The sequence below is a fragment of the Gossypium hirsutum genome, chromosome D11 (genome assembly GCF_007990345.1).
Source record: "Gossypium hirsutum isolate 1008001.06 chromosome D11, Gossypium_hirsutum_v2.1, whole genome shotgun sequence".
NCBI classification, from domain to species: domain Eukaryota; kingdom Viridiplantae; phylum Streptophyta; class Magnoliopsida; order Malvales; family Malvaceae; genus Gossypium; species Gossypium hirsutum.
In genome coordinates, this window is record NC_053447.1 from 2,516,652 (window position 1) to 2,543,971 (window position 27,320).

The 27,320-nt window shown below is 31.7% G+C and overlaps 4 protein-coding genes across 7 annotated transcripts; 1 reads left to right on the forward strand and 3 right to left on the reverse strand.

Moving 5' to 3' along the window:
* Window positions 1-1,437: 1,437 nt before the first annotated feature.
* LOC107910916 (thioredoxin reductase NTRB) lies at window positions 1,438-3,248 on the reverse strand. Its single transcript, XM_016838837.2, has 2 exons — window positions 1,983-3,248; window positions 1,438-1,722 (listed from the first exon to the last, which is right to left on the reverse strand). Exons 1-2 carry the CDS (start codon window positions 3,040-3,042, stop codon window positions 1,652-1,654), a joined length of 1,131 nt encoding a protein of 376 aa, XP_016694326.2. The 5' UTR covers window positions 3,043-3,248; the 3' UTR covers window positions 1,438-1,651.
* Window positions 3,249-14,543: 11,295 nt separating this feature from the next.
* LOC107912169 (glycerol-3-phosphate acyltransferase, chloroplastic) lies at window positions 14,544-19,219 on the forward strand. 3 transcript variants are annotated; one of them, XM_041105479.1, is made up of 13 exons: window positions 14,544-14,796; window positions 15,015-15,186; window positions 15,947-16,044; window positions 16,431-16,517; window positions 16,650-16,747; window positions 16,909-16,966; window positions 17,188-17,289; window positions 17,374-17,435; window positions 17,529-17,639; window positions 17,738-17,816; window positions 17,896-18,015; window positions 18,093-18,191; window positions 18,813-19,219. In XM_041105479.1, exons 2-13 carry the CDS (start codon window positions 15,081-15,083, stop codon window positions 18,945-18,947), a joined length of 1,155 nt encoding a protein of 384 aa, XP_040961413.1. In that variant the 5' UTR covers window positions 14,544-14,796; window positions 15,015-15,080; the 3' UTR covers window positions 18,948-19,219. The 3 variants fall into 3 exon arrangements, with proteins under 3 accessions (XP_040961413.1, XP_016695730.2, XP_040961412.1); XM_041105478.1 differs by lacking the exon at window positions 14,544-14,796 and adding an exon at window positions 14,884-14,914; XM_016840241.2 differs by lacking the exon at window positions 14,544-14,796 and having other exon boundaries at window positions 14,859-15,186.
* A 304-nt stretch (window positions 19,220-19,523) lies between these two features.
* On the reverse strand, window positions 19,524-23,097 carry LOC107912168 (26S proteasome non-ATPase regulatory subunit 13 homolog B). Of its 2 annotated transcripts, none has more exons than XM_016840239.2 (6): window positions 22,622-23,097; window positions 21,696-22,142; window positions 21,102-21,182; window positions 20,388-20,584; window positions 20,188-20,287; window positions 19,524-20,001 (listed from the first exon to the last, which is right to left on the reverse strand). In XM_016840239.2, the coding sequence occupies exons 1-6, from the start codon at window positions 22,769-22,771 to the stop codon at window positions 19,816-19,818; spliced, it is 1,161 nt and encodes a 386-aa protein (XP_016695728.1). In that variant the 5' UTR covers window positions 22,772-23,097; the 3' UTR covers window positions 19,524-19,815. The 2 variants fall into 2 exon arrangements, with proteins under 2 accessions (XP_016695728.1, XP_016695729.1); XM_016840240.2 differs by having other exon boundaries at window positions 19,524-20,084; window positions 22,622-23,024.
* Window positions 23,098-24,140: 1,043 nt separating this feature from the next.
* Window positions 24,141-26,272, reverse strand: LOC107912167 (uncharacterized). The gene is made up of 3 exons (XM_016840238.2): window positions 25,717-26,272; window positions 24,822-24,989; window positions 24,141-24,500 (listed from the first exon to the last, which is right to left on the reverse strand). The coding sequence occupies exons 1-3, from the start codon at window positions 25,780-25,782 to the stop codon at window positions 24,294-24,296; spliced, it is 441 nt and encodes a 146-aa protein (XP_016695727.2). The 5' UTR covers window positions 25,783-26,272; the 3' UTR covers window positions 24,141-24,293.
* Window positions 26,273-27,320: the final 1,048 nt, after the last annotated feature.

Below are 27,320 nucleotides of genomic sequence, written 5' to 3' on the forward strand. Positions count from 1 at the left end.
TTGAATTTACGAGTTCTATTTTATCTTCCTAACTTGATTTGAAATTTTTTGAATCTGAGTTGAGTGAAATAAAACTCAAGTCGAGTCGGATTGAGTAAAATTACTCGAGTTACATTAAAAAATTAAAATATTGTTACAACATAACTAATTCTATGTTAGAGTACATAAATTTAAAACCATATACGTTTGAAAAAAAATTCAAAGCAAAAAAAAGAGAAGATAAATGGTAAACTTGGAGTAATAATCAACTTATTTAAGTCCAAAAAATTATTATTTTAATTTTTTTATAATTTAAAAAATACTTTTTTTTTTAAATTTTAAAAATTATTTTTATTTTTGTTTTTGTAATTTTTGTTGAAAAGAATATCAATTTACTCATTTTTAAAATTGACAAAGACCAAACATCAATATGTTATTCGAATTGTAAAGTTCAACTTGACTCAAACTCGAAACTCGAATTACTTATTCAAGTTGACTCAAATAACTCAATTCAATTAACTTGAAATTCAATTTCTTCGAATCGAATCAAATGTTGCTCACACCTAACCAAAATTAATAAATTTGAATTACACAGTTAATGGAAATATTGGATCCTGTATCCACTTTTAATGGGGACTTATCTCACCAACAATCATTTAAATCTTCCTATAATATGCAAAATGCAATATACAAGCACTTTATTTGTCAACCATTCTGGCGATTATAATTACAAACATTAAAACATTATATAAATATCCGAGCTTAAATTTAACTCGATTAAGCAATACAAAGCTCATGCTCGGCTCAAAAATTCAACTTCAAATGGATTGAGTTTCATTTTCAAAGCTCAAGCTTGAACCAAAATGAAAACTAAATTATATGCTCATTTACTTAGTAAAGAGCAACTTGGTTTCAATCAATTGCTTCACACAGCAGACTTGAGAAAGGAATGCTTTTGACGTCCTGCAAATCAATACAATGTAATTGCCTAATTCAGTCTTAAAATTGTAACTTTGTGGGCAAAAGTACCATGATGGCCCTTATACTAGAAATCATTGCATTTTATCCCCTTTACTCAAAAGATAGATAAATTAGTCCCTGTACATTAGATCGGAGAGCAAATTGGTCCTTTTGTAACAAATTCTATCCATTTTTTTACTATTAAAACTGATCGCTGTACATCAGCATGAAATGCATTCTATCAACCATGTCAGTTTTTAACAGTAGAAATGGATGAAATTTTTAACGAAAAGAATCAATTATTCTTTGATCTAGCGTATAGAGTCTAATTTGCCCATCTTTTGAGTGAAGGGGGCAAAATGCGATGACTCCTAGTACAAAGATCTCCATTGAACTTTTCTCTAACTTTGTGCTGTTACTTTCCAAATCTGGTTTTCAATCCACAATTTTGCAGATCCAATCTCAACAAGCATTCATAATCGAAAAATACTCAGTAACTTGATCAAATGAAAATAGCATTATTCATTAAACTTTAGTGAAGTAACATAAAAGTCAATGCTGTGCCAATCCCAATTAAACCAGATATTGAATATAGATGGCAATGGCAATTCTAATATTGATCCAGAACAAAGGATAAATCTAGGTCTAGACGAATACCGAAAACAATCACAGTCCGAAGCAAACAGCTTTTAAATCCTTGGTAGAACAATGATCAATCGCTCTTACCCTCCTGAGATCCAAGTTCTTGCAAGTAATGTTCGGCTTCCAAGGCTGCCATGCACCCTGCATTGTTGCAAACACAAATTTTAGATCAAGTAAACTACAACTCCATGGCAACACTGCATAGCAATATGCATGTTTTGCAGATTCAAAAGAAATGGATTCGGGGTTGCTATATGAACTATTATCTATCATGAAAAACTGATAAACTGAGCAACTGCATATTTAATTGCCTAAGTTTCTTTCTATATAGTTCTCAACACAAGGATTTGCAGATTCAAAAGGCAGCTTGATGATGATTAAAAGAGGAAAAAAGAACTAACCGGTGCCGGCCGCAGTAACAGCTTGTCTATACTTCTTGTCCTGGACATCTCCGGCAGCAAAAACGCCGTGCACGCTGGTCTGAGTTGTACCTGGTTTAGTGACAACGTAGCCATCTGAGTCGAGCTCCAGCTGACCTCCCAAAAACTTGGTGGCAGGCTCGTGCCCGATGGCAAAGAATAGACCATTGACTTTCAAATCGGAAACTTCTTCGGTGACCAAGTTCTTCACCTTGAGCCCTCCCAAAACCCTATCGCCGTAGGCCTCTACGACCACCGAGTTCCATATGACTTCTATCTTAGGGTTCGAAATAACCCTGTTCTGCATAATCTTGGATGCCCTGAACGTATCCCTCCTGTGAATGATGTAAACCTTGGAACCGTACTTGGTGAGAAAAGTGGATTCTTCCATGGCGGAGTCACCTCCACCGATCACTGCCAAGGGCTTCTCCCTGAAGATCGGAGCTGCCCCATCACACACAGCGCACGCCGAGATTCCTCTGTTCCAAAACCCCCCTAACCCATCCCCTGAACCGGGGAAATTAAGCCGCTTTGCTACGGCTCCAGTGGCCACAATAACCGAGTCAGCCAAAACAGTTTTCGAATCGGCGAAGATCTTAAACGGAGACGAAGAAAAATCAACCTTGTTAACAGTTTCGGTAAAGATAGTAGTACCAAACCGAAGCGACTGGTTCCGGCACCGCTCCATAAGCTCCGAACCCATGATACCATCCGGGAATCCAGGGAAGTTCTCGACGTCGGAAGTGGTGGTAAGCTGACCGCCAGGCGCAATATCGTTAGCCATCCATCCCTCAAAAAGAATAGGCTTGAGCTCAGCACGAGCAGCGTAGATAGCGGCCGTGTGAGCGGCGGGGCCACTCCCAATGATACAAACCTTGGTCGTTAGAGGAGAGTCCGTTGCAGCCATGGACGGAGAAGCTGAGGTGGAAAACGACGGTGCGGCGGTGGGAACGGAACTGTTGGAGAAACGGAGCTGGAAATAGAGGGCGCTGGCTTTTGCAAACAAAGTTTTCAGGCAGGCACTAGGGTTGGATTTGCACATTTCCCCTTTGTCTTTGCTTTTAAAGTCTTCGGATTTTTTTTTTCAAAATAAAAGGGGTTTGTTTCTTTTGACTTTTTCGTGTATGAATTGATGATGACAATTTGAGAAAGATTGTATGAATTGGGCTCTTATGAATTCAAAATGTGAAGTAGCCGGCAAAATGTACAAACACTTGTGGGCTCACATTTGAAATGTCGACTAATATGAAATTTGTGGATTTACGTTGGTGTTGTTGTCACTATAAGAAGATATGGATTTAAGTGCGTTAGAATTTATTATTATCTTATTTAAGAATTGGAGATAAGTTATGGATACTTTTCATATCAATCGATTCAACGCTTTTCTTTAAATCAAAACTTGATTCAACCGATTCGATTCGATTTAAACAACTTTGGAAAAATCTAAAATTTAATAATTATTTTGCTTGTTTTAGGGTTAAAAACATAAAGTTGATATTCTTGGCCTTAGTTTCTACTTATTCTAGGCTTTGTTCATTGGTTTGTTTCAAGTATATGCTAATGCAACCAATCAAGTTAGTTTTATAAAAAATTTAAAATTTTCAAGTATTAAATTTAGAATGTGAATTAGTCACGTATTAATAAAATTTGAATTTAAAGATTAAATTAAGAAAATTTATCCTTAAATATTGCGAACAAAAAATACTAAAATTAAAGATTAAATGTTATTTTAATTTTTGTTTAACAAATAAAAAATATTATTACGACGTTATTTATATATTTTATATAAAAAATTAAAATATACTCAGAAAATGTATTATCATTTTAATTTTAAAAAATAAAATTATAAACATATATGTTTTAGAAAAATTGAGATGCCACGTAATCTAATAAATCTTAATCCCTGTTTCTTCAATGGCATTTTATATGTAGGGATTGAAATATTAATTTTGGAATTAGAAATGTCAAATAATTGGACTTTCTAGAATCTGCCAAGGGCTAATGGAGGGCGACCGACAAGCCTTCTAGATTGGGCCTTTGTTGCCTAAACCCATGAAACTTTGACAACAAAGCTGCGATAGCCAATGGCAGACATTATAACCCCCGGATACAACCACAAACCCCCAAAATACTAATCTTTATGAATCCGACATGGAGGATATATTCATTATACCAAATATTGCGCCGCCTTTCTGTAATTACTCAAAACTTGTACCATGAATTCGGTTATGTTGATTTTCCGTAAAAAAGTAATAAAGAACTGATGTCAATATAGAAATTTTTTTAACTTATTTTAAGTATTTTTTCACGAAAAAAACAAAAACTTTTAGTTTTTTTCAATTCAAAAGTACTTTTGGTTGGTATTTTACTTTTTTTAATCTTACTATTTCTTCTTCCAAATAGACGTTAGAAGATTTTTTTTCCCCTTTTCTCTTTTGTTTAAACTTTACTTTTTTTCTTTTTAAAACTTTAATCCAAATATATGTAATCTTTTAATTTGATAGGTTTATGTTTTTTATGTTATGTTAATATCTAATATGAGATATATATTCAAATATATTTTAAAATAAAATAATACAAATGTGTTAAAAGCATTAATTAAAAATAAAAATAATACAATTGTGTCAATATCTAATTACAAATATTTAATTATTATATTTAAATATTTAAATATAGTTTATATATTCTAATTAAATTTAATAAATAGTTAATATTAATTACTTAGAAATATTTAAAATTAATATTATATATTAAAATATTAACAATAAATTATAATAAATTATTTTTTATATTTTTGCTAAAATATCATAATATTAACTAATTTGAACATTATTTAAATACATATTTGTTACTTTATAATATCATGTCTAAAATGAACATTTTATTTCTCAAAAGCACTTTTTGACAGTAATACCAAACACTTAAATTTTTCAAAAGCACTTTTCCACAGCACTTTTCAAAAGCATTACCAAACTAGCCATTCATCTATCAAATTTTGAACGTATCCTTTCGGCTTTAGTCTTTCATAATTACTAGATGGAAGGCCTAGCCTGCTGATGGTGATTGAAACATGGATTTAAAATGCTTTCTCTAGTTTGTTCTATGTTGTAGCTGCATGAAAATGTAAGAAGATCATGTAGATAGCAATTAGGTGTTCATACATTTGAAAACTGCAAGTATTTAACTTTACATGTTGGGAATGTTGCGGCTGTTTTTGTGTATTATTATTATTATTATTATTATATGTTCTTTGATGTAACACCTCCATACCTGACTCGGTTGTTGAGTCAATGCATCAGGATGTTATATTCGTTGTCGAAGTAATTACTGAAAAATTCAGATCAATGCATCATATTATTTAATTGATATAGATCATAACTAATTTCAGTAATAACTGAATTTACGATATAACTAATTATGAGTTAAAGAGCTCATTAAAACATCCACAATTGATCAAATGCCAAATTGTATAGGTCATAAAAAATTTTGAACTGTCGTCGTGACGTTGGGGTTTCCACGTTGTGACATGATAAACTTGTCATCGTGACGTCGTCTCCATTTTCCTACAAGTTCCACACTTTATTTTTATTTATTTATTTTTTTATATCATTACCTGAACCGTATTCAGATGTCATAACCGCCACTTCATTTTACATATCATCCACTTACATCTATTTCTAATCTCAAGTCCTCATAAAAACATGATATCCAATCAAAGATAACAAAATTTATAAAATTAACACAAATACTAAAGTTTTACAAATAAGACCATTAGAGGACTTGCACTTTCAAAGTAGTTTACCCACTTTATGTATGTTTCATATTTATTTCTAAATTGTGCCAATCAATTTAATTCTTCATAAAATTTTAACAAGAATTCAATATCACATCAATTAACAATTATTCAATTATTATTTTATCAATTTGTTTAAACATATTCACATGTATTTATCATTTCATCACTTACAACCATTTCGAAACATTTCAAATTCATCTACTATATATATATATTCATATATTTTTTCCTCTTCCTTCTCTCCATTCCACGCCCTTTATGTATATATTTATTAGAATCTTTAGCTTTTAGTATATAACATGCTTATATGTAACATTGTCTATAATTCCACTATTTACTTATATGTTCATATCAAAGTTGTCCACTTGAGTCATAGTCACTAAATTATTTATATCTTGAGCTACAGAATTCGAAATTAAGATCCGCTTGATGTTTTTGAAACTAGACTCAAATATCTTTTTACCATAAAAATTTCAGAATTTATAATTTATCCAATCGGTACAATAAATTATTCAAATTTGTCCCTGTTCTGTTGCTTGACAGCTTCGACCTTTTTTTACTAAAAATTAATTATCTCTTAGTACGGGTTTGGATGATTTTTTTCGTTTGTTTCTATTAAAAATAGACTCATTAATAATTAAAAAATATAAATTTAAACTCATAATCATTTTTTTACAATTTGATTTTCCAAAGTCAGAATAGGGGAACCCGAATCCACTTCGCCCTTGTTTCGCGAAAATTAATATATCTCAAACTATAAAATCTCGTTTCTTTCACTGTTTCTTCCATATGAAACTAGACTCAATAAGCTTTAATTCCATATATAGTTCAATCTCTAACTAAATTTATATAATTTTAGGTGAATTTTCAAAGTTAAGTCACTGCTAATGTCCAAACTGTTTTAATGAAAATATTATATTTTCCAAGGTTCTTTGCACTTTCTTTCATTCAATCACACATAATTGCCATACTTTTGATTACTATACAATTTAGTCACTTATGTTTATGTGTAGATTACATATTCATTTCTTAATATTAGTACTTTTCACCATACAAATCACATTCTCTCTTACCAATTTAGTGTTTTAAGTCTCTATTCTTCATCAAATACTTTCTATTTCTAGTATTTAGATTAAATACATGTTTTATACATCTCACTCAAAACATCTTTAACTCAATCTATTGAAATACAAGTAGGTTTAGTATGAAACTTACCTCATTTGTCAATAATTTCTTCATTTCTTCTTCATTTCCATGCATTTCTCATCTTCACCACTTTCCTTCATTTTTCTTCTCATTTTCTCCACTTTCATCTACTATTTTCTTGCTTCTAAATTGATGAACATATTCTATATAATCTCTACTTCATCTTCTCTCTTTAATATCTAAGGAAATTTTAAAAAATTTTGGGTAAAAATGTAGGTTTTCACAGCAAAGGACTAAATTGTAAAGAAAAGAAAACTTCCTTTCTCACCCTTTCACTGACGTTGGAAGGATAATAATTTCCTTCATCCTTAATTTCTTTTTATACTACCATTTTCTAAATAAATAATAAATATCTAAGTGAAATATTAATAAAATATATTTAACTGTTATAAAATAAAGAGAGATGAAGAGAATAAAGAACAAATAAAATATGAAAGCAACAAAGAATATACTTTATTAATCAAAGGGATGATTTACAATGCTTCATCAAAGTCTCTATTTATATGCATAATAAGTATAAAAGAAGTAGATATCTAATTCTAATAACTATTAGAATTTAAAGTACATCAAAACTTTATCTCGATGATGATGGACATCCACTTAATAAGATATTCATGACACTCCCCCTTGGATTTCCATTGGTAGATAATGTGCATCGTTAAAACATTATTAGGAAAAACCCTGTGGGATAAAAAACCTAATGAAGGAAAAAGTGTACACAATCTTCTATTACAAGCTACCTTGTTAAAAACCTTTACCAAGAAAACACAATGGGACAAAACCTTGGTTAAAGGACAATAGTACAACTTGTTTTTAGACTCCCCCTAAAGACAACATTACATTACATCTTTGAGTCAACACATTCCAAGCTTGTGTAGTAGTCTTTCAAATGTTGAAGTTGGCAATGCCTTAGTAAAAAGATCAGCTAAATTATCACTAGAATGAATTTGTTGAACATTTATATCACCTCTTTTCTCGAGATCATGGTTGAATAATAATTTTGGTGAAATATGTTTCATTCTATCACCTTTGATGTAACTGCCCTTCAATTGAGCTATACATGTTGTATTATCTTCATATAAGATAGTTGACATCTTTTCATTTAAAGGCAAATTACATATCTTCTAGATATGTTGGGTCAATAACATTAGCCAAACACACTCTCGACTTGCCTCATGCATTGCAATTATTTCTGTATGATTGAAGAAGCGGCAAGTAATGTTTGCTTTATTGAACACCATGATATGGCAGTACTCCCACATGTAAATAAATATCCTATTTAAGATCGACATTTATGTGGATCTAATAAGTATCCAGCATCAGCATAGCCAATTAATAGGGGTTTTGAATAATTTGAATAAAATAACTCTATATCAATGGTCCCTCTGAAATATCTAAATACATGTTTAATTCCATTCCAATGTCTACATGTTGTAGAAGAACAAAATTTTACTAACAAGTTTCCAACGAAAGCTATATCAGGTCTTGTATTGTTTGCAAGATATATCAATGCCCCTATGGCACTTAGATATAGTACTTCAGGACCAAGAAACTCTTTATCATTCTCGCAAAGACGAAATTAATCTTTATTCACATCTAACGATCGTACAACTATTGGCGTACTTAATGGGTGTGCTTTATCCATGTAAAATTCCTTTAATATCTTTTCCATATAAGTTGATTAATGAATATGAATTTCATCTTTTAAATTCTCGATTTGTAATCCAAGATAAAACTTTGTTTTTCCAAGATCTTTCATCTCAAATTCTTTCTTTAAACAATTTATTATATTTTGAAGCTCTTCAGGAGTTCCAATAATATTTAGATCATCAACATAAACAACAATTATCACAAAATCTGATCCAAACCTTTTTATAAAGACACATGGAAAAATTGAATCATTTTTGTAATCTTCTTTTAACAAATATTCATTAAGACGATTGTACCACATACGTCTAGATTGTTTTATTCCATATATTCTTTAATCTGATCGAGCAATTTTCTCAAGAAACTATCTATCTTTTTGGGATTTTAAATCCTTCAGAGGTTTTCATATAAATTTCACTATCAAGTGTACCATATAAATAAGATGTAATAACATCCATTAGATGCATGTCAAGTTTTTCACGTACTGTCAGACTAATAAGATATATAAACATGATTGCATCCACCACAAGAGAATATGTCTCTTCATAATCAATGTTAGGCCTTTGCGGAAATCCTTGTGCTACAAGGTGAGCTTTCACACAAATACCATTTATATCCTACCGGCTTTTACACCTTTAGGTGTTTGGACTACAGGTCCAAAAGCTTCACGTTTAGAAAGTGAATTCAATTTTGCTTGAAATGCATCTTTCCATTTTGGTCAATCTTTTCTATTTTTACATTCCTTAGTAGATTTAGGCTCAAGATCCTCATTTTCTTTTATTATTTCAATAGCAATATTATAAGCAAAATTGTAGTCGACAACTACATTTTTTTTCAGTTCCATCTTTTTCTCGTATTGACCTAACTTATCGAGATATTTTTATTTTCATCATTTCCATTCACTTTTAGGTACCTGAATCTCTTCTTGAGTTTTATAATTAGTTATGTCATGGGTCTCTTCAAGAACCCTCGCCTCCACTATATGATCATCTTGAATGTTTGCTTATTTTCTTTTATGAAGATTTTTATCTTTGGAACCGATCGGTCTTCCACGCTTCAGGCATGGATTACTTTCTTTTGCACTAATAGTTTGTCCTATTAGGACATCAATTCGTATTGGAGCATTTTCAGCTGGTATGTGAGATTTAATGAATCTGGCAGTTGATTTGTATATTGAATCATCTGTTGAACTTTTGGTTTATACTGCTTTGTACGAGGATCTTAGACATTGATAATTCATTTCAAGTACTTTATTAATCCAGCTTTTTATTCTCTCCCCCTAATGTTGGGAAAACTGACAACTCTTATCATAACTAAATATCGAATTAATAGCTCAAAAATATTATAAGGAGACTCATATAAATATAGATTCTCAATCTCTTATAATGACCCATCTTTGTGCATTGTGGTGGAGCAATTGGAACATATACTGCACATCCAAAAAATTGTAAAATGGGAAATATTTGGCTCTTGACCAAAAATCAATTGTAATGAGGAGTATTTATAATTTATTAGCTTGATGCGTATAATATGTAAATCAATACAATCTCATGCTGAAATAGAAAGTTTTGTTCTTATAAGTAATGATTTAGTTATTTGTTGGAGCCATTTAATAAACAATTCAACTAAATCATTTTGTGTGTGAACATGAGCTACAGGATGTTCAACTTTTATCCCAATTGACATACAATAATCATTGAAAACTTGGGATGTAAACTCACCAACATTAGCAAGATGAATTGTTTTAGTTGCATAATCTGAAATTAATCATTTAAACAAACAATCTCGCAAACGACAAGTTGTGAGTTGATAACGCATGTGATTATTTTGTAGATGCATCTACCCAAATCATATAATATCAAAACCATCCACATGGTGGATGAATGAGCCCATATTCATTTTAGAAATGCAAGACATTAAATCTCAACTTTAGCTAGTGAGTTTCTGAGAACCAATTTTTATTGAGAACAAGCCAACAAATGAGAATTTTTTAAATTAGAAACTTTTGGTTCTTTATTGGACGTCCATATGAGTTCTTAATTAGTTTTCGCATCATATACAATCCAAGATGGTCTAACTGGTCACGCTAAGTAGTAAACACATTTGTATTAGTAAACTTCTGGTTTACTTTAACATGTGTTTCACTTGTACTAAATTGTAACAAATTGATAATTTTATTATCATTCCTTTTAATTTTGTATCCATATATAAGTCCTATTATGACATTTACTACTGGAAATGCCTAAATCAATGTGAAGTCTATAATGTCACCATGTCAATAAATATAATTTCTAAATAATTATATGTAGTATTCGCTTCAAGGAATATGCCAAAATTTTCAAATCCCCAAAAATCTATTAATAGCAAACTTTGAGAGTGGATCTTATTTTCCAAATATACAACAGGTACATAACCAATGGCTTTTCATACATAAGTTTTCTCTCTTGCAAGTTCTCATTAGTAATATTTTATCACGTAATTTTAATTGAGAACTTATTCTGAATACTATAGAGTTATACTCACAGTTTTTTTTTTAAACTTGCAACTTTAGGTGCATCCAACCATAATAAGCTTTGGATAGAATTATCATATTCTATTGCTCATAAGTATATCTTTCACAGTCAAATATTTTGCTTCCAACCTCTTAACGGGGATGATAACAAAAGAAGATCACATAGATAGTCACAATCAATTCAATTTAATAACAAGAGTAATAAATAACTCAATCCTTCCTTTTTTTTTCATCCTTTCAGAATAGATATTTATCTTCATTTACAATCTCAATATGATATCTATTATAAATATCTTTTAAAACCAATGGATTAACCATCACAAGATATTAATAAATTAGCTATTCTGGAGCTTTCACCTAATTTTGTACTATCAAATATTGAAATAATATTTGTTTGTTTCAGTACCAAATAAGATAAATATTTTCTATTTATAATGATAGAATTCATTACTACATTCTCATATCCTTCCTCAAAGAATATTAACAAAAACAAAATATTTGGGCATACGCCACATATGTGGCCAATAATATTTCATATCACATTGATAACATAAGTTATCTTTACCCTTTGAAAAGTTATCTTAAAAACTATTATTGTTCTCTTATTTATTACTATGTTCCCAGTTCCCACTTTTAGTGGCCCATGAGTATATCTTTTATTTTTTTTTATATTTACATTCACTTCGGGGAATACAATAGATTTACTAAGACGAACTTATAAATGTTCTAATATATTCTTTATTCATAATTACCATCGCAAACATACGTGGATTTTAAATTAGATTCTATCTATTCATGTTGCCATGATTAGTCTCCAATTATAATAAACATGATATAATAAATAAAATATAGTAAAATATACCTGAAGATCTTTAACATCATTGTCATCACCTTGACTATTATCACAAGCATCCATTCTGAGATTGAATCCTTCAACATCCCGAAGATTGATTTATGGAATGATTTCGAAATATTTTGAAAAAATAGAGAATCATCGTACTGATAACGTGTTATAAAATAAAGAGAGATGAAGAGAATAAAGAGCAAATAAAATATGAAAGCAACAAAGAATGTACTTTATTAATCAAAGGGATAATTTACAATGCTTCATCAGAGTCTCTATTTATAGGCATAAGAAGTATAAAAGAAGTAGATATTTAATTCTAATAACTATTAGAATTTAAAGTACATCAAAACTTTATCTTGATGATGATGGACATCCACTTCATAAGATATTCATAACATTAACTAATTAATTAAAACAATCACCAAAATATCATCAATATCATCATTACATTCTAGAATTGTTCCTCTTGCTAATTGACCATTTTATCCTTTATGATTTTTCAAAATTTCATCCTTAAATCATCACTTAATTTGGTAAAATTACAATTTAGTCCCTCACAATTCTTTACCTATTCAATTTGGTCTCTGCATGCCAATTCCATATCTTAGTAAATTGGATTATTTTCACTTTTGGTCCTTCAACTTTCTCATGTTTACACTTCGATCCCCTACATTTTGAATATTTACACTTGAGTTAAAAACTTTTCACATATTTACTATTTAGTCCCTTCCTTAATTCATCATGTCATGCTTCTCGATTTAACTCTCTTTTGATATATTGCAACTTTCATTTTCTTAATCTTATACCTTATTTTGGTAAAATTTTATCTCATATTATTTACGACCAACGGGGTTTTGAGGATGTTACATTTGAAGTCGGATTTTTTTTTAATTTGTTTCTCTGTTTCTTTTGGTAGGTGGAAGGAAGGGTGTGTTTGTCCAAAGAGTTAACAAATGAGCTAGAGTTGTTGAAGCATAAAAGGCTTCAAAACCGCTGCTATCCAGTGCTCCCTCGAGCATGCAGGTGTCTTCCATGCACTCATTGCTAAGGGCATCATGCCAACAATGGCGAATGTTCGGCAATCATCCGAGATGAGAATGGTAGATGCTTTTAAGATATTATCAACACATACCACATGTTAAAGGAGATTTAGAGATGGTATAAAGCTACTAGAGAGAGATGATTTGCAAAAGCTTGAAGTTGAACTTGATGACGAAGTCACAAAATTGCTTTAAGGTAAGAGTTCAAAATGCAAATTTATCATTATATTAATCTATAATTTTATAAATTTCAAAGGGATTAAAGATATATTTACCATTTTTGGTAGCCAACCCCTTTATACGCCCCTGATTGTTATAAGCTTGATTTATAATGCTCCAAATAATAACAAATTAAAATTGAAAGGCCTGACACTCAAGCATACATATCTAAAGATAAGTGCATAGTTGTTTTTCTCCGTTTAAGAAGTAACTTTTCACGTTTTCTAATGTTTTGGATGTGTTTTATTAGTGTTCGTAATGTGCCTCTTTCGGACTTTTTTTTTTTCTTTTGGTGGCCAATGCTTGTGAGGATATTTTGTATGTTGGTAGGTGAATTGAGATTTTTTTTTGGAAGGGATTGAAATTAAATTATATATTTTTACAATTAAAATATAATTTTATTATTTTAATAGTTTATGTCTTTATAATTTTTAAAAGATTAAATTAATTTTTTTATATTTAGAGAACTAAAGTATAATTTTACTATTATTAATTTAAAATTTTACAAATTATAAAAGAGCGTAAATGATTTTTTTTTTCATTTGAGGTCCGAGCATTTGCCAACTCTTGGCTTTGCCATGTTAGTTAATTTCTAATTTAATTTTTGCGCATATAGAAAAAAACAATTTTTACCCGTAGGGGTATTCATAGTTCGGTTAAAACCGAATTAATCAATTAATAATTTTTTAAAATTTTAGTTATCGGTTAATTCGATTCAAAATTGAATAATTAACTAAAATAAATAATATATTATATATAATATATTTTTTATATTAGCAATATATTTTTTGAACTATTATTTTTTATATTAATCAAAATAAATAATATATAATATATTTTTTGAACTATTACAAAAAATATCATTAGCGATATATATTTTTAATATGTTTTATATTCATTTTAACCAAAAAAATATATATATAAATTTTGATTCGGTTAGTTTGATTCAATTAATAACCGAACCGACATTTTGAACATCCGAGAATCATTGGAAAACTTTACTCCATTGGGCCTAAATTTCGAATTTGCGTTGCTAGACTGGGCTAAATTGCTATGAGGCTTCAAATTAGGCAAACCCCCACTCTCTCCATTGATTAAACCGTAATCTAGAAAACGAAGAACATGCAAAATTCATTTTCGTGGAAAATACCAACATTTAACGGAATAAAATATCACACATCTCATGCGTACATTCATCTAGTTTTGCACGGTTCAAATTCTCATAATTTATATATATTTCAAAAGGACAAATGAATTTCGTACAAGCTATATAAAATCATTATAGTTAATATCTTGTTTCCCAAGTGTAAGCGACCCACTTGAGAAAAAAAGGACTTTTGATTGGCTAAGCGCATAATGAAATAGCCTCAGTCGTCAAAATGTTTTATTTTATTATTTTTAGACTTATAGGAATTTAAAAACAGGTAATTCAAAAAAAAAAAGAAAACAGCTGCAAGCAGCAATAGATAAATAAATAGAGGTAGTCATTGGATGTCGCGTGTCCCCATGACTTTCCTCCTATCGTAACGGTACACGTCAGCTCAACACAGATGTCTCTTTGACTCTTTCCTTCACCTTGTGTATATTTATATAAATAAAATTTCGTATTATCTCTTTTGGATCAAATCAAAATGCCACTACTCTGATGTCTGCTTTGTCTCTCCCATTCTTAAGCTGTACTTTCTCTTCTACCTATCCATTTTTCATTTCACTCAATTCTTCTTTTTCTTCTTTAATTCCGTTTCAGCGAGTGAAACTGTTCGGATCTACTTCTAAAGCAACGACCAGGAGTTTCTTCTTGACAGCTAGGGCAATGGCTGAGCTCGTTAAAGATAAGGAATCCGGTGTCGCCGCTGCTGGAGGCGGCAAGATGGACATTGAGCATTCCCGTACCTTCCTTGAAGCTCGCTCTGAGGAAGGTCTGCTTTCTTTTTAGCTCTCTTCCCCTTTTGTGTTTTTAAAATAATGCTTTTCTATTTGTTTAAGCAAATGAAGTTTCCAATATTTTAAAGAATACAGCATGATTTATTTATTTTATTCTTGTGTATTTCCGAAGAATGGAAACATAATAAATATATATTATGAGGTTTGAAAGGGAATTAGTTATAAAAACTTGTGAACGTAAAATTTGTTCTATTTTGAGTTGTTCAAAGATTACGTGATGACTGACCTGTTTTTTGGAGTATAGAAGAATGTATCAAATTCTAAATTGCTTGCATCAAAAACAGCCTTTAAGAAAAGGTCCATTTTGTTTGTTTTTTTTTTTTTTGCTCACTCGAATGGATTAAGTTCATGCAGCTGTAATATAAATCTTTTTAATGTGTTTCCAAGAAGCTTGGAAGTAAAACAATTTGATGCAGAGATTATGTAAAGATTAACGAAAGTAATAGCTACACTCGAAAGCGATTCTTAGCTTCATGCAAGAATTTGCTTCGTAGGAGTCTTTATTGATTTAAGAATTCTATGAAAGGATGTTTAGTTATGACTAAGATGGTTGAAAGTAAAATTCGTTGGACTACAAGCTCTGTTATTGATAATAGCTTTTTATTTATTCAATGACATACTCAAGTATTATAAGAAGCTCTTTTAGCCAAATTAACTTTAACTACATTTATTTATGGTTCCAAAATTGAACTAGAGGGTTGGTTTTATTCTCTCATACTGCTGATTTGTCTACAGAACTCCTATCTGGAATTAAGAAGGAAGTAGAAGCACGAAGGTTACCTTCAAATGTTGCAGCAGGAATGGAAGAATTCTATCGGAATTATAAAAATGCTGTAAACTGCTAATCTGGAACTCTTACTTCAGTTCACATTAATGTATGCTCTACTCTGCATGTAATATGTTGGTCTAGAAAATGTTAGCAGATATACCATCATATGTTAGCTTTGTGCTTTTAGAACAAATGCACTATTTATACTGGCTTAAGATACACTGTGTTATGAGAACAGGTACGTGAACTTCATAATGTGATATTAACTTCTTTACAAATTCTTCATTGCACTTTGAAAATCTTGGTGGAAGTGTATCCAGTCAAACTACATGTTTTTAATAGTATATCCCTTAAATGATTGCAATATTTGGGCTAACATTTTGACTCAATGCTTGACTTTTACCTGTATATCTGAAACTTAAAAGAGAACCCATTGTTTTTTTCTTTTAGGTTTTCCAAAGTGAAGATCCTGCTGCTGCTGAAACTGTGTTGTCGAACATGGCTGTAGCACTTGACCTGATGCTTTTGGATGTAGAGGTAATTGTTCTATGATGCTCTTTCTAGATGACTCTGCAGTTTGTAACATATATGAACTTCCTTTCTCAGATACTGCATACAAATCATAAGTTTTTATGAACTTCTACATGAAATATGACGGTAGCTTTTCAGGATCCTTTTGTCTTTCAACCCTACCACAAAGCTTTACGGGAGCCATTTGACTACTACATGTTCGGCCAAAATTATATTCGGCCTTTGATTGATTTCAGGTAAGTGGACGACTTCCATACTGTCCTCTAATTGTGAAGGAATATATAGTTTCTCATTGCTAGTAAGTCCTTCATTATGTAAAATAATATTGTTCATATTCTGATCACACAAGGATGTATTTGTTACCTTTCATAACATTCATCTATTATGTTCGTTGCAGAAATTCATACGTTGGTAATCTTTCTCTTTTCTATGAAATAGAGGAGAAGCTTAAGCAGGTGATAACGCTCAGTTTTCCCTCATAGTTTCTTCTGCAATTACTTCTGGACTTATATCTTGCTGTTTTATGGGTCTTAATTGCAATTTCTTTTGGCACAAGTAAAAGTGGTGATAGGAGTTTTTAATATGCAGCTGGGACTTGGAAAGTGTGTAGTACTACTAGCTATATATTTTCCATTTTAGCTAACCTTTTTGGGTTTAACTGTTAAATTGCTTGCAGGGTCACAATGTTGTACTTTTTTCAAACCATCAAACTGAAGCTGACCCAGCCGTCATTGCGCTGTTGCTTGAGAAAACAAATCCACATATTGCCGAGAACCTGGTGATTCCCCCATAATTTCCATTCCGAGCATTCCGTAGTAGTCGTTATCGTTGTGTTCAATCATAATTTCTGTTTATGCCGCAGATCTATGTTGCAGGGGATAGAGTCATAACAGATCCTCTTTGCAAGCCTTTCAGCATGGGAAGGTACTCAAATAGTTACTGAGTTTTCACTTGATTCTGTCAAGATATGCTAAAGGACGACTAACAAAAGAAAAAGTTGTACCAAATTCATTTTAGAAACCTTATATGCGTGTACTCCAAAAAGCACATGTATGATGTTCCTGAGCTTGCTGATATGAAAAGAAAAGCCAACATACGAAGTTTAAAAGAGATGGCTTTGCTGCTAAGGTACCTTAATGCCATTGTAATATTAACATCCTTGAATCTACGCTCTGATTTTTACAACAAATATGTAGCCTAAGACCAAAAACTTCGTATCATTATAGGACTGGCTCGAAATTAGTATGGATTGCACCAAGTGGCGGCCGGGACCGTCCAGATCCTGTTACAGGAGAATGGAATCCAGTAAGTGAGAAATGGGTAAAAGCTGCTTTCATTATCAGCTTGCTCCATTTATAGACATACTAATATAAGGATGAATCAGGCACCCTTTGATTCTTCATCAGTGGACAATATGAGAAGGCTGATAGAAAGTTCAGGTGCTCCAGGGCACATGTATCCCTTGGCTCTATTGTGCTATGACATTATGCCCCCTCCATCCAAGGTGTGTATTTTTGCTTTGCCGGTTTTGTTCATAATATTTATGTTTTCTCTTGTGATTCAATGGGTTTCTTTTTAAAGGTGGAAAAAGAAATTGGAGAAAGAAGAATCATAAGCTTTCATGGGGCCGGATTATCAGTAGCTCCAGAAGTTGCTGCTAATTGTGAAAAGTCTGAAGAGGTTGGTTGCATTGGGTTGTGTTACGTTATGTTATACATATAATTAATAGAAGTTGTCATATGGTATTTGATATTGAGCAAATTTGCCCTCTCAAAAGAAGCTGAACAAATTAGTCCTTGTTAAATTTAAAAGTGAGCAACTAAAGATAATTAATATTTTTGTTCACTTTTTCCGTTAATTTGTCTTACTAATAAAAAATTTTGCCTTAAATATTTATATATTTTGTCAATTTGATGCTGATTTTAAAATTTTCAACAGTTTTTTTTAGAAATCTAAAAACAGTTCGTATTGAATATTTTAGAACCAGGACTAAATTGACAAAATTTGTAAAGATTGATAGTTAAATTTGTTAGTATACCAATCAAACTTAGGATAAATTGACAGAAAAAATAAATGTTCTTATTAATTTTTCTTAGTTTCTTACTTTCGAAATTGACAAGGACTAAATTGTATTGATTTTTTTTTTGAAAAACTAATTTACTTAATATCGAAATTGAGAGGTACTGGAAATATTTTTTACGAATGCATATTGTGTGTGTTACACGTATTGCTTGAAAACAGCATCTGTGATTGCGGGCTGAGAGTTGGCTTTTCCTTTTCCTTTTCCTTTTGGGTGAGCAGGTTAAGGATGTATTTACACAAGCTCTATACAAGTCTGTGACAGAGCAATACAATGTCCTCAAATCTGCCATACATGGAAAACAAGGGTTAGAGGCATCCACTGCAGGTATAGCTTTGTCTCAGCCATGGAACTAGTTTATAGTTAAAACCATGTCAAGTTATCAACGTAACTGCACCCAAAGCCGTAGCCATAGGCAATTCTTACATTACGTGTGTATCATGTTTGATCTACGTGCCTATTCAAATTTGATGTTTTATGTCATGACATATTTTGGAGTGAAGAGGTCCAATAATTATTCATTTTCTTTTAATCATTATGGCTCTTTTCAATGTGAGAAGAGAGATGGATTAAAATTGTGTTAATAGTCTTGGATTTAGTGTTAAACGAAGATATGTCGTTTGGGTTCTATTCATTGTTTATCTGAATTTGATAGAATTACTTTGATCAAAACCATTAAACTGATTGAATCATAAACCATTCATAATTAGTAAAATAGTAAAAACAAAATATTTTATAATTACATTTGAGTTGGTAATCTAACCGATTCAATTACTGATCCGGTAATCAAAACCCCAGTTCTAATCGCCTCCTCTGTATAATGTTAAGAATCATAATGTCCTTTTTTTTTTATAATGTTACGAATCATAATTTTCAATTTTTTATATGCTCCAATTCCTCCCACTCAATTTCTAGTATAATACACGAGGAAAGAAAACAAATGAAAATGCATTTTCATCATCCCATGTGAAAGTGGATCATCTTATTGTTTCTAATGAAAATTCCTAATACAAAGTTTAAGAAACAGAAAAGACGCTCTTTTCAATTTTTAACACTGTATCCTTAGGCATATTGCCATTGCCATTGAGATCCAACAAATGCCAAAAGGTCTGAGCCGCTCTCCTTTCAAAAGAACGATTTAAAGATCAAGCAATATCCTCATTGCTTGCCATTGCCTTTTCCTTTTGTTTCCTTTTCGTATACTGGACAGAAAGGGAAAAAAGATCATGGTGCGACAAGGTCGGGTGTTTCAGCTTCGATTGATAAGCAAGCAGTGTGTACTTTGCCCACCCAATTATCCAACCGATCCCGCAAGGATTTGATCTGTGGGATTCCCAGAACTCTCGGCTGCACCCAGGAGATGTAGGCAGTTCCTTTAACTTGATCTATTATGCCCTCTATCAGATGCACCTGTATAGTGCGACTCGTAAAAGGTTATACAAGTCATCTTCAGGATTTTTAGCCCATTTCAAAGAAATGTTGAGACAGGGCTTCTACATGTTCGACGTCATGAACAAATAATAAGAAGAATTAAGGAAAAAGAAAACACGAGAAAACAGAAAGGGCGAAACAAATCTGAAGAATGTTTGAACTTACAGACAGGCTCTTCATGAGAAGATGCTCAACATCCTCAATCGACAGTTTTGTTCGCTCAGCTATAACTTTTAAAGGAATGGTTCGATCTTCAGCCGGGCGGCTGCATGGAAACATATTGTAGTTTAGTTATTAACTACACATACAGATAGCAGCAATTTACTCTGACCTGATCCACTAGAGGACACTGTAAACTGACACACCTGAAGATAATCTCCATTAAGCAAAGAACATTAATTTTTTCCAAGAGCCTCTTCTCATTCTCAACCAAGGCTGGTTGTGTCCTCAATGCAGCTTTGTGTATGCGACACAATTCTTGATAGTGAACTAAATCCCCTGAGTTGAAGGCTAGGAGGATATAGTAAAGCCACTCTACACTGGTCCCCAAAAGATTCTTTACCTGTAAAAGATGTCGAGGATGTCAACGTCTCAAACATAATGAAATCAAGTAAAAACATTAATGCAAAGGAACCCCAGAAAATAAAACCTATACTGGCACCATTTTTTATAAGCTCTCTACTGATACCCATAATGATTTGCATTAAGGAACACTATTGTATCAGGCAAACTGCAGTGTCAGCTACAAAAAGTTGAAGTATATGTGCTTAACTCATTAATAAAAAAGCAACAACAAGCATGAATAACTGTTGCATTGAGAAATATTTTGCCAGTAAAAAAAAGGATAATTATTTAGTACACTTGCGGTGGTAAATTTTTATTCCACAAGCGGAGTTAAGATTTTGCCATGTGTCCTTAAGTAGCATTTAAAAAATTAAATAAATAAGACATGAGGCAAAATCTCAACCTTGCTTGTGGAATAAAAACTTTCCACCGCCCGTGTACCAAATAATTACCCGTAAAAGAATTCAGACACAACATACATTATAAATTATTAAACATGACAAAGTCGTTCTTACAATAGGATGAGCAAGCAGTTCCCCAAAGTTGTAGATATTATCTCCCAAAAGAGCAGAAAGGGATAGATCAAATGCCAAATCCTACATATACAAAAGATAAAATGAAATGAAGTGATAAGACTATCTTCCATACGAATAAAAACAGTAAAATTTCTTTAGATTATCTATTTGTCCATCTATTCCTTATGACTCAGGTGCAAAGGAAGTACTAGCTAAGTCTTTCCAGCTGGAAAAAGAATACCCAAGTATATCAGTCATCTGACAGTCAGTTTTATCTTCCAAACTGAGGTATCCCCATTTTTATGCCAATTTTATATCAAGTGTATGCCCGGCAACTCAACTCATCCATGTTATTATAAAGTTTTGGATATTGGAGATAATTCAGACTTGAAGTTAGACTTCAGAGGCACTGCTGCACATGGATTGGATAATAAAATAATTATTATGAAAAGAAATAATTTCTAGAGAGGATTCTGAATAACAAGAAATTTGTAATATTAAAGCTTGATAAATGAAACATATTAATGAGTTCCAGTAATATCACGAGGTGATACGTTTGCATGGAAAAAAACACATAAGCCTATAAAAACATACCAACTTAAAAGATTCTGAGAGAGAATCCACCGATGTGTACCCAAGATAAAGGAGAGCACTTTTATAGAACTCAGCAAATTCTTGACGAAATTTATGGTATTGAGATGAAACCCAATAATAGCTAGCATACACAGATGGATCTACGCCATCCATACTGTCAAGGGTACTCTTTCCATCTTCAAGAAGTTTCTTGCACTCCTTTTGGTCGCCCAGCTCAAGCTTGAATTTGGCGACTTGCATCTCGATATAAAGAATAGGTTCTTCTATGCGCTTCTCTTTAGTAGCTCGAAGCTTTTCAATAACCCCTTCGAGATAACTAATAGCACCTTCTTTCTCTGAGTATTGCCGAGAAACTATAACAGCAAAATGTGCGAGCTTGAGAAGATTAATCTTGGTCTCAAAGTCAGTGATAAAATTATGATACAACTTGATCAGTGCATCTCCAGCCTGAAATTTAAGAAACAAGTATCATAAGAGGTTGGATGACTAGCAAAGATCTATCACATAGCCTACATTTTGTTCATTTCTAATGCATGTATAAGAATCCATAAATTCAAGTATAAACCCAATTCTTCTAGAGTAAATAACAAATGCCATTTCATAACACTGTCCAAAAACTTTCTTTGATAATCTTTTGAGGCATTGAACATCAAGAACGATAAACATCCAATTTATTTCTTTCCAATTTAGAACAAAAAGAAAAGAATGGTAGAGAAGAATTAAAAACCCTGATAATTCCCCCAATTCTACAACACAATCCTGTCTCCTAAAACTGAACAAAAGCTAAAACAAAAAACAAAAAGAGGAAAAAAAGAAAGAAAGCTCCTCCGTTACAAAAACCCAAACTCCCAAAATCTTAAAACCCTAGTATGGAGACCTACAAACCCTAGACCCAAACAACACGGAATAGAACGAGAGATAAAGACCTGGAAGAAGGTAAGAGCAACGAATTGATCAAGCTTGAGGGTAAGTTGATGCCAAAGCTTCTTCTGATACAGATCTGCAAGAGAACTATACCAATCGGATAGCTCTGGATGTTCATTTCGAAGAGAGTCTAGGTATTGCAAGGCCGCCATTCACCTCAATTTCCCTCAACAATGTCGAATGAGAGAAAATTTCCTTTCTTGTCAACTTAGTTTTCTCTCTATTATAAATACCGAAAGCTTTGATTTTCCCTGTCTTCGAGCAAAGACACTGACACAGAGGACTAGGAAACCCGAGAATTTTGACAATTATATTACGGGTCGGGTTTCGCTAACAAATAGTTAAAATACAATTTCTTTTTCCTTAAATCTCTAAGGAAATCATGACATTATCTTTTTATCACGACAAGCAAGGTGGGGATTGAATCTTACTTTGATTAATATGGGTATTATCTCTTAATGGAAAAAGATGTAGGTTTGAGTACATTGAAGTTTATTATTTTCCTATTTATAGGTGGGAAGAAAAATAAAATGCTAATTATTATTTAGGGTAAATTTATACACAAGATCATTAAATTATTAATAAATTTATGTTTTAATTAATTATTTATTATTTTAATAATTTTAATTAAATATTTTTAAATAGTTTAATGATTATTTTGTGATTTTTAAAATTAAGCAACCAAAACACAAATTTATTAATAGTTTAGTGGTTTTGAGTATAATCTACACTACCATTTATTAAAAACATGTCAACTTTTTATTGAGAAAACAGTGACGGAGCTAAAGGGGCTAGCAGCGGCTCGGCCCCCTTAAAATGAAAAATTTTTTATTTAGATATTTTAAAATTTATAAAATTTTAAATTAATAATAATAAATTATATTTTGACCCAAAAATAATAAAATTTTAATTTAATCTTTTAAAAATTATAAAAATATAGACTATTAAAATAGTAAAATTCGAGAAAAATTAATAACTATACTGAGGTGCCAATTTATTCAAAAGCAAGTCTAAAAACTCTTTAGAATGAGCTTTCAATAAGCTTCAATGTTACACAAAAATATTACAAAAATCGTTATAATTTGTGTAATTCAATAATATTTTATTTAATTTGTGTTGAACAAAAGCAATTCTACTGTAAGCTCGAAAAAAAATGTATCAAATATATCAATACCTTTCTTTTAATAATTTTTTGTAATTGAATAATATTTTACAAAAGTTTAAATAATTTATATTTAATTAAAACTCATGAAAAGCCGACTCTAGAAAGCTCACCCTAAAAATCCTCCATTTAGGCCGTGATAAATTCATCCAAAGAACCTGTGGACCTGAAAGAGTCATGCAACTAACAGTCTCTGCTCAAAGACTTCAACATTGGATCGCTATCCCTACAACATATCTATTACCTAAAGCACTTAAACAATTTCTCAGGAACCCGAAAGGAAGTCGAGAAGCATGACTGGTTCGATCATAGATGCCATAATACTTGAACTGACTTATGACAATCTCATTGCAGAGGTGTTGAAACAAATGAAATAAATACAAATAATGAAAGATTTCATCCAGTACATGTGAGGGTAACGGTTTCATGATCTACATATAATAAAAACACCTTGAACTTATATGATGCAAATTATTCCAAGTTGAGCTCTAATCAACATTTGATACCAGACTTTAGATCCCAGATGCATTGCATTCTTCAAGGAGATTCAATAAATTATGTTCCGGGGCACTTAGAGACGGTAAAATCAAGCGATTTGAGCGGGTTGCTTGGGGTTTCATTCCAGTAGCCTCAGATTCAAGGGTGCCTCCGTCCTTCATAACTGGCAACTCAGTTCTCCTTACATTAGCCGACACTCGCTCCTTCCAGATCCTTCCATCCTGATTACAGAAAAGCAGTATATGAGATTTTAATTTAAATAGATGACAAGTTCATAAGTAATGGTTTGTACAATTCACTACCACCAACATAAAAAATGAACAAAGAGGTCAATCATTAAATAAACCATGCATACCAGAAAGATAATAACCTACGAAAATAAAAGCTTCTCATAAGACTATATAATAGTAAGACCAAATTCTAAAGATGCAGTTCAGAGGAACCATTTTCCTTGCACCGAATTAATTGAGAATAAAAAGCCTAAACCCTAAACTAGTGCAATCAATGGTAAAGAACACAAAAGGCGAGCCTCGAAAGATTACGTTTAGAATTGAAGGTTCAGGTAGGGGGCACTGAATTGGTCGGTCATTGTCCAAAGGCTCGGTTGGACATTCGACAGGCTTGAACTCAACTGCTACTTCAATTCCATGGACAGTAGCAGTAGCAGCATCAACTACATCGGCATTTTGGGGCATAACATTGGTTTCCACCTGCACCGTGAAAGGGGAATCATTGGTCACATGCAACAAGAAATATATCAGACCTTAGTCTAAAAGGGCAAAAATTCGGGGTTAATACTAGTAGCAGGGTTTTCAACAAAATTATTTGCAAAAACAAGAAATATATCAGACCTTAGTCTAAAAGGGTATTTGAATTGAATAACAGAAGAGATCACAAACCCCAAAAGCATATACGGATTATACCAGGCATCTATAATTTTATAGACTATAAAAGAAAACAGATTGTTGATCTGAAAACCTGGATTTGCTCATATTGGTAATCTCTAGGTTTCAGTTGCAGTACTACTTTCTATTATTTTCATCAAATTAGATACACAATTGAACATGATGAAAGAATTTTATTATGAAAACCCAAAACCACAGCAACAATATTACCTATTTCAAAAAGGAATGGTTCTTAAATAAGAAAGACAATAACAGAAATAGTCAGATCAGAACCATAATGACATGATATCTCAAAAGTAAATCAACCAATCCCAACACATAAACAAAAGGGATATTTCGACCAAATCAAAGCAATAAGAAACAAGAAACTAAACAAAATTTAAAATTCGAAAACCCAATCAACGATGAAACATCAATGAACTAATCCAAAAGGGAAATAAAAACCCAAATATTCAGATTTGAATGTTACAGAATCCACCCAAATAAACTTCTAAAAAAGAGAAACAGGAAAAAAAATAAAAAAGAAACTTACAAAGGCACTCTTGGAGCGTCGATGGGCAGACCTGCCAACAGAAAATCTGGAAAAAATACCAACCATGTTTTTCGTTACGAACAAATTGTGGGTAACCGATATAGCATTAGTGAGATTTCAGAATAGGTGGGCCTAACTTGGCGGTCAGTAACCTGTTACGTTATGATTTTTACAATGGATTAAAAGGGAGATATTTATATATTCAATGAGAAGCTACTAAAGAAAAATATCAAAAACAATTCTCTATTCTTCCACTCTTCACTCGTCCTTTATTTCTTCATCTTATCTTCTTGTTCGCTGTATCATATATATTAAATAAGGGAAACTATAATTTAGACAAAAGGGTCCTTCGGTTTAGATTCGTTGTAGAGGAGAAAATAAAAGTCAGCTAAGAACCATAGCTATATACAAGGAATACAAATTCAAAGTATGGAGGAGAGAAAAGAGGGAGAAGATGATAAGAACGAGGGATAATGCTTAGGCTTGGCTCGGTTTTCGTTTTGCTGTGTACCGGGTTTTTGTCTTTTCAAGATTCTGTCATTTATTATTATTTCTTAAATTGGCTTTTTGCGTAGATTAGCCTCTAAGTTATACCCAATTCTTAAATTAGCCGTTAATTTTTTTATCAGAAATTATTAATTTTATCTAAATTTACTCAAAAAATTGTGAATTATTGTTTCAGTCCCTTTATTATGCAGTTAAATAATTTGAGATTTTATTTTGAAAAGGTTAGCATTTAATTGGAATAGTTAAAAATATTATTTATTTAGAGTAATTGATGATATTATAAAAATAAAGAAATGAAATTATATCAAATGAAAGCACAAATGCAAAATTCCAAATTTGAGTTGTTTCTTTTAGGTTGAATTACTAATAATTCCTCCGCAAACTATATTCTTATTTAAATTATTGATGAAAGACATTTTTGGAGACCTAAAATAATCAAATTATTTTCCGAAAAGGCAACCATTGTGCAAATACCCTTAAATGCAAAGGCATTAAATTTAGTCTTTTTTAAAAACTATGATAATTACGTTGTGTATTTTGAACTTCCCAACTTTATGTCAACTTTAGCTATGGATGACATAGACAAACTGCCTATGTATCGCACTAATTAATTTGGTTTAATGAATCGTTCCTTTCTCAAAAGAAACAAAGAAGAAGCACTTGTTTTATATTTAAACCAGTATTTATGATAGTATTATTGTTGCTAAATATTTACTACTACAGCATGTATGGGATTGGGAGTAGTCGCTATAGAAAAATGCTGTTAATTAAGTTAAGAGGAATAGGCAATATAGTTGAAATGTCAAGAAAAAGATCACAACCCTAAACGATGGAAGAAGGGATAGTTGTGTCATGGTCATGGAGTGGCAGCAGCCTTGCTGTCCAATAACCTAATGTCTAAAATTGTCCCACACCACCCCGACCTATCTTATAGATACTCCTTTCCAACTACTCATAATTTTGACCAAATCAATATATATGACGATCGGTGCCACAGTTTTCAACATCTACCAAAATTATTGTATTCATTATATAATAAAACTGGAACTCTAATAGTCAACATTCATGTAATCAGTCGGTAGAATATTAGATTCTTA